Here is an 8086-nt window from a genome sequence, read left to right as displayed (position 1 = left end):
ACCACTGCCATGTAGAGTAGTTCATATGCAGTCTATACTTCCAAGTTTCAACATAGTGTCGATTCATATACACTGTATCATTCTACAACCAATGCTGCCCTCACCTGCCTGTGTCCAGTATTACTGTTGTGCTCAATTCTCATATCATGCTGTATGTATCTCCAGTCATTCCTTGCCAGTTTGTTTTCCCTTTTTATTACAGGGACTGGCACATTTCTGTGAAAATGAATTGAAATATACATGAGCAAGCCACAAAGGTTTCTTTTAATGTTGTTCATATGTGAGTGAAATTGGAAGGTGTTATATTTAATATCCTCGAGCAGTCGGTTCTTAAACCTTTTGTCTGGCGACCCCCCAAAAAACATTGGCCAAGTCTCGCCAGCCAGCAAAAAATAGTTTCACTTTGGAAAATTTTGTGAGAAAATGTGCTCTTTCATAGCTAGGCTATGCCAACACCAAAGGTACTGTAAATGCCAGCCTTTAATTCTTTAAATCTGATTTATTATTTTCCAATTGATAGCACTCATTCATGTATAACTGGCACTCCTGTGGCCAAAGAAGGCTGCATTGCGTTCTGTCACTGGCAAGCTCACACAGCATCTTTGAGCTAATCATTACCAGAGGTGCAGGTAGGTCCTAAAGATTTGCATAAAGAGCATCCACTTTCGGAGGAACATTATGGAAACACTGTGAATTGTAAGCCTACATCCCATAATCTTGCCGACCCCAGTTTGAAAACCACTGTCCTTATCCTGTCTTATCATTAATAGGAGAACTGTATCCATGTTTGTATGTAACTTTGATCAGTCTTGCCGTTCCAATGGTTCACCATGGCCTTTTTAATCAGCTGGCATTGCCTTTTATTATTCATTATTATTTTATTGGCCTTTAAATATGATTTCAAATTGCTGACAACCTCAAGCTGTCATAAGGAATTTATGATGTACATGTTCAACCTCACTCAAGTACATATTTGGTGATTAGTTTCCTAAGTGGAAAAGATGCAACATAATCATAATGTGTATTACCTTATTATATACCTATAGATATACACTCATCGGCCACTAGGTACACTTTACTATTACTGGGTTGGACCTGTAAAATCTTACGTTTAACATGTCTTGAACTGGACAGAACGGTGAAGCGGTGATAAATATTAGAATAGAAACTATGATTAATCTGACTCCATAAAATGAAGAACTTGACCTCCCATAATTAACAAGTAATAGCAGAGTAGTGGAGGAGATAACCAATGTTACTTAAAGTCAATGGAAGTCAATGGTAAAATTCAGATAGGTAGGCCTAGTATAACTATAGTGCAGCCAGAATGCTGACCAAAACTACAAACTGTACAAGTTGTACATGGTTTTAAAGTGTAACTTCAGAGAAACCTAGGGTCTATTTACGGTAGTTAACAACTTCATACTTTTGATTGAGAGCAAAATTAGGTTAATCGTAAGCCCATTCAGTGATAATGCAAATAAAGGTCTTGCTCAAAACGCCACCAAATAACATAATTTTGCTCTCAATCAAAAGTATGAAGTTGTTAACTACCGTAAATAGACCCTAGGTTGTTTTTACTCTGGAGTTATACTTTAACATTCTCCTTTTAATTTACAAGGCCTTGCACCACCTCATTTCACTATGTTTATTAGCTCATTTTACACCAGTATGCACTCTTTGCACTCTTGATTCTGCTCTGTTGGTTATTCCATCTTTTAAGAAATTATCAGATGGTCAAAGAGCATTTGTGGCACCCAATCTTAGGAATGGCCTTCAAGTTCATGTAAGGGAATCAATATTTCTAAATCCAGATTTAAAACCTACCTTTTTCAAAACACTATAGCCTGGAGTTAAATCCATCGCCTTTATAATACTCCTTGGTACTTTTAATGAGGCTATTTTTATGGAAATGTTTGTTTTATTTCAATTTGATTTTGAATGATATTTTACTTTGTTCAAACAACTTTGTTTGTTGTCTTATCATTATTCTTTAAGTGCCATTGTTTCATCGTTATTTTTACATTTTATTATAATTATTTATTTATAATTTTACTTGTTGGTTGTATGTTTTATCTTTTTTTTTTTTTTTTTTAAGTGTGATTGCTCATGTGCAGCAATTTGCCTGTAGACATGTGTATAACCATATAACCATGTGTTTTATACCCATGTTGAAAGGTCACTCTTACAGAAAGAGGATACAGGTTTTAGCAGGCAGGCTACAGTATTATCTTATCTGATTTTCAGTGCTGACTATAAAATGGTGTAGCTTTCCTTCAGCACACCATTCATGCTCCCCTTCTGAACTCATTGCAAGATGAAATTAGGGTTGATATTGGTTGCCTGCATTCTTTATGGTGCAGAATGCAGACCTTTTAGCGAGGGTGGCAGGAAAGGTGGCTTTAACAAGTTGTTGCTCATTTCTTTTGATGGCTTCAGATGGGATTATGATCAGGATGTGGAGACGCCTAATTTTGATCAATTGGTAAAGGAAGGAGTGAAGGCAGAATACATCACTCCACCAATGATCACAATGACATCCCCTTCACACTTCACCACCATCACTGGTAAGAGCAAGAGTATGAAGGCTGTACATTAGGCTCTAAGATATACTGAATGTTTAATTATATTCTTCTACTTATTTTTATAACTATAAAGTTTAAGTAAAACTTTATTATGACTAATATACAGCTCTGAAAGAGACCACTAAATTTTTCTGATGTCATCCCATGGTTGCTGAGTGACATTCAAATGAGCTGACGGTCATATTGAAAATAAGGAGACCACATATTTTTTTCAGAGCTGTATATGCTACTACAGTCTTTATTTATTACAAATGATTGTATTAGACTATAACAGCTTTCTCTCGGACTCTACGTATTTCTTGAGAAAGCTCAGGTCTTTAAATGTGTGCAGCAATTGCAGATGTTTTACCAGACTGCTGTTGCAAGTGCAATTTTCTTTGCTGCCATCTGTTGAGACAGCAGCATTAGACCCAGGGACACTAAAACACTGAAAGGCTGTCTCTGTGCTGGGGACACTAACACACTGAAAGGCTGTCTCTGTGCTGGGGACACTAACACACTGAAAGGCTGTCTCTGTGCTGGGGACACTAAAACACTGAAAGGCTGTCTCTGTGCTGGGGACACTAACACACTGAAAGGCTGTCTCTGTGCTGGGGACACTAACACACTGAAAGGCTGTCTCTGTGCTGGGGACACTAACATACTGAAAGGCTGTCTCTGTGCTGGGGACACTAACACACTGAAAGGCTGTCTCTGTGCTGGGGACACTAACACACTGAAAGGCTGTCTCTGTGCTGGGGACACTAACACACTGAAAGGCTGTCTCTGTGCTGGGGACAGGTCTGGAGCCGCTGGAGCACACGTACAAGGCCGTAGAAATGTCCTTCAACATTGATAAAGCAAGTTAATGCCAGTGAGTGAGAGTTTAAGGTCAACCATTATCAGGGGGTCTTGTTTGATCATTTTACCTATGACCATCTGAGTCATTCTATAGATAAGGATGTTCTCAAACGTTGCATTATCTGAACTGATTAGAGTATGATCAATTGAAGAAGATTAATTAGCCTAATATCAGTCATATCCACCTTTATGGTCCTATGCAAAATTGGAGAATGTTATTCATAACTGGCTTAAAAGTACCTATTTTTTTGGCATATACACATGCTCACCATTATATACTGAAATTGTCTATGTCAATAAAATACAAACCAACTGTTTGTCAGATTGTTCCCATATTTCTATCCCTGTTCTTTGAGATTAGTTTGCTCCAAATTGCCTCATTGTCTGTGATGTGTCCATGCATTGAAAATGGACTGCAACTAACAACACAACTAAAGTGTGGGTTTGAGCAGCCGTGTAGAATAACCAACACACAGTCTAATTAATATTATGATGTCAACATTTGTACTTGTAGGGAGATGGATTGAGGATCATGGAGTGGTACATAACATGCTGTTTAACTCCACCACACTCCTAAAAATCACCCACAAGGAAACGATGAAGCGCTCTGAGTGGTGGGACAACGGAGCCCTGCCTCTATGGATCACAGCACAGAACCAGGTGGGGACACTCACAAAACTATTCTCCAGTGACTGTCATATGTACATGAATGGATACATGTGCAGCAATCAATCTATTAGCCAAAAGAATAATATTAACCAACCAACAGAACTATGATCAGTCATGAATACTAATGACACTCTAGAGGGGAAAGGTTGAAGTTAGAAAAGTTAGAATACACACATTCAATCATAACTATTTTAGTGAAATGGTACATAGTCAAGCACAGGATCAAAATCCGCACACTCAGATCTGTGCAATAATATAGGAATTTATTCAAGCTTTCGGCCAAAAACCTTCTTCAGGAATAGTGAAATACAATATATAGTATGATACTGTAGTTATAAAAGTGTAGTGAATTTTACACAAATTAGTAATGTAACTGTCAGACAGAATTATTATGCATCAGGGAACTTCAAAACTTGTGAAAATAGCCTATATAAGTTCTTTGTTTTTCCTCTTTAAATGTATGTAAATGTAATGTAGTAGTGTATATTGTATTTTATAAATATGCCTAAATAATGCCTGTAAGAGATAAACAATAAAACATTCTCTTACTTGTTTTTTATTATTACTGCCCAACAGAGTATAATGGCATATTTTATTCATTTTCCATCAGGGACTGAAAACAGCATCTTTTTACTATCCCGGAGGTGGAGTCAACTACAGTGGACAAGCAGTGGACCGAGCACTTGTTGAATCCTATGGTATGCCAGATGACAATGAGACAGAGTGGCAAGAGAACATAGACACCGTCATGCGCTGGTACACTCAGGAGGACTTTGACTTTGTCACCCTGTACTTTGGGGAGCCTGATAGTGTCGGACATTCCAAGGGTCCAGATACCCAAGAGAGAAAGGACATTATTAAGATGATCGACCGCACACTTGGTTACCTCAAAGGGGCTATTGCAAAGCATGGCCTAACTGACAATCTAAATGTCATCATCACATCTGACCATGGCATGACCACAATAAAAAAGGAAAAACACGATCCAACTGTCAAAGAAATCATACTCAACAAATATATTAACTTTCTGCAGCTAGTACACTTTGAACTGGTTGATTATGGTGGCTTTGGAATGTTAAGACCCAGGAACGGCAAAAAGCAAGAGATTTATGATAAGCTGAAGAATGCTCATCCCAATCTGACAGTGTACATGAAAGAAGATGTTCCTGAAAACTTTCACTTTGCCAAAAACAGCAGAATCCAGGACATTATTCTTGTGGGAGATTTAGGTTACAACTTGAATTCAGTGAGTATTTACTGGTTTCCACTCTGATACAAGGTGTACAGTGAAAATAGGCAAAATTGAAAATATCAGGAATCAGGATATTCCACTAGAGATTTTGTATACTTACATTTTCTCACATGAATACTGGCCTTGGATACTGTTATATTGCTTTAGTATTTTGTCTTATAATGTATAGTGTCTTCTTTTGTAAAGCATTAGCTCTTTATTTTAGGGACCAAGACCAGTAAACTTTTGACTAACTAATAAGGTATATATCAGTTCAATCTGGAACACAGTGTAAGTTTTGGTAATGTTTTGTGGGAAACCATTATTGAGACAGTTGTTTCTGGTGTCCACAGAGAGCAATCATATATGTGAACAAAGGAGATCATGGCTTTCATAATCAGGAAATGGACATGAAGATGATCTTCCGAGCATTTGGACCAGATTTCAAGAAGAACTACTTGGCTTCTCCATTTGACAGTGTGAACATCTATGCCCTCATGTGCAAGCTAATGGGTGTCAATCCGGCCCCAAACAATGGCTCTCTGACCTACACTGAGGATATGTTGGTAGATGACTTCGACAATCTTCATCCAACAAGCCCAACTCCAACAGAGACAGGCACGACTACTCCAGGTACTTTATCGTTGATACCCCCCACCCATGTGTTAGATAGAGATGGGTGTTGCTATTCAGTGAGTGTATTCATGTTCCCATGTGATAGATAGAGATGGGTGTTGCTATTCAGTGTATTCATGTTCCCATGTGTTTCGTTCCAGCTGGCCATGGAGAGAGGAATCAGATGTCACTTGCTCTACTAAGTGTGTTGATCTTCACAATTTCTTGTTTACTATAAGAAGTTGAAGGAGGACCTCTGAAACAACTGAAAGAAATAATGCTTAGAAACATCAAACATCAACATTTAATTATATGTATGTACACTGACCCATGATCTAAGATTGACACTAAATATTTGTAATAATATTAAACATTATATTATGAAATGTTTTGTTGGAATGTTATAAAGTTGTACTGTTGAATGTCAGGACGACGTGAGAAATATGCTCTTTTCAGATCTCAGATCTCCTTCCTGCTTTAAATGTTAACCACGTTTGATCCGATCATACTGCTTCATGTTTTTGATTTGTTTTTCTACTATGTTTATTTACTGTCAGCTATTGTGCTTGACAAATAATGATTCCAATAAATATAAAAGTATTATGTTGAAGTGCTATTTTCTTTAAAGACATTATAAACACACTACCTTAACAGTCTGGCCGCGCAAACATTATTATTAGCACAACTGGTACTGATAAAAGTTGACGAGGTTGCTAGCTTATGTATTTTGGTGAAGCACTTGTTTTTGATCAGGACTCAGTCACCAATCAAAAGGTTCACAGTTCACCTCAAAAGCATTGGCCCAGTAGTGGTCAAAGGGGGTGGGGGTGGGGGGGGGGGGTTGTCAAGCAGCCTAATAGTAAACAACGCTGGGAGTCCATACAAAGTTGGAGACACTCGAAACAGGGAAACAAAAGTCTATAAAGACACAAAGGGCACCTCTTTAAAATGATATACCGGTACACAGATATGAAAAAAGGCAAACTTTGTGCCTATCTAAAAGTCAAGGTTTCCTGCTTTCACAAGCTGCCCTTCTTTGAGAGCGTTACAGATTGGCTTAGGTGCTGAGGCTTATGCAAGGAACCTGTCTGGACTATTGTTGCCATTCTGTACCTAGCCAACACAATGAATGTGAACACAATGAAATTTGTACCACCAACCACCAAAAGAACCTCTGGGACATGATCAACATTCATGTGACACATTACAATATGAAGTGAAAGTGAAACCCCTCAATCACGGCTTAGAAGGATGCAGGTCCACCTCTGAACCTTTCCTATTATAGCAAATTGCAGTACTACTGATAAGTATATATATAGAAGTATATATACTCTTTTGATCCTGTGAGGGAAATTTGGTCTCTGCATTTATCCCAATCCGTAAATTAGTGAAAAACACTCAGCACACAGTGAACAGAAGCACACACTAATCCCGGCACAGTGAGCTGCCTGCAACAACAGCGGCGCTCAGGGAGCAGTGAGGGGTTAGGTGCCTTGCTCAAGGGCACTTCAGCCGTGCCTACTGGTCGGGGTTCGAACCGGCAACCCTCCAGTTACAAGTCCGAAGCGCTAACCTGTAGGCCACGGCTGCCCCACAGATGACCAGCAGATGCTGGTATTTAGGCAAATACTGATGCATGTATCAAAATCTGGCAGACGGGCTTCTGTGCCATGAATGTCTCTAAGAGGAAATGACAAGTAGATAACTGTTACACCCATCGCATCCCCCCCAGTCACTTGATATTCCTGCTATTTACTATTTCAGCTTATACTCTGTATCCTAGATATCTCATTAATATATCCAGTACGTCCTGCTTTTCTGCTTTTTGATGATGGATAACACCCGTTCAGTGAATGCAGCCCTCTATGTCCCTAGATATCTATTTACATTGCTGGGTTAACGATTCTTGACCTTGTTCTGTACCCTGACTTTGGTTTTTGGATTTGTGATGTGTAATTGTATGCCCCTACCTGTGCTGCTGTGTTTGACTAAGTAGACCTGGATTTTGCTACTGGATTAAAATGTATCCTTCTCCACATCTGAGTCTGACTTGCCTTCAAACATAGTATCCCAGTTAAGTTAATAAACAATACCAACTTGCAATTATGAATTTCCTTTACACACTACATCAATGTAAGGTTCAGTC

General features: G+C 38.6%; 1 protein-coding gene across 1 annotated transcript; it reads left to right on the top strand.

Moving 5' to 3' along the window:
- Positions 1-2317: 2317 nt before the first annotated feature.
- Positions 2318-6219, top strand: LOC143118506 (ectonucleotide pyrophosphatase/phosphodiesterase family member 7). The gene is made up of 5 exons (XM_076279561.1): positions 2318-2567; positions 3940-4085; positions 4705-5340; positions 5679-5958; positions 6102-6219. The coding sequence occupies exons 1-5, from the start codon at positions 2318-2320 to the stop codon at positions 6176-6178; spliced, it is 1389 nt and encodes a 462-aa protein (XP_076135676.1). The 3' UTR covers positions 6179-6219.
- Positions 6220-8086: the final 1867 nt, after the last annotated feature.

This window comes from Alosa pseudoharengus, unplaced genomic scaffold, assembly GCF_046254945.1.
Source record: "Alosa pseudoharengus isolate Yale_2024_CS ecotype anadromous, Long Island Sound unplaced genomic scaffold, YU_APseudo_1.1 YU_APseudo_1.1_scf_12, whole genome shotgun sequence".
NCBI lineage: Eukaryota > Metazoa > Chordata > Actinopteri > Clupeiformes > Clupeidae > Alosa > Alosa pseudoharengus.
This window is presented reverse-complemented; position numbering and strand designations above follow the sequence as displayed.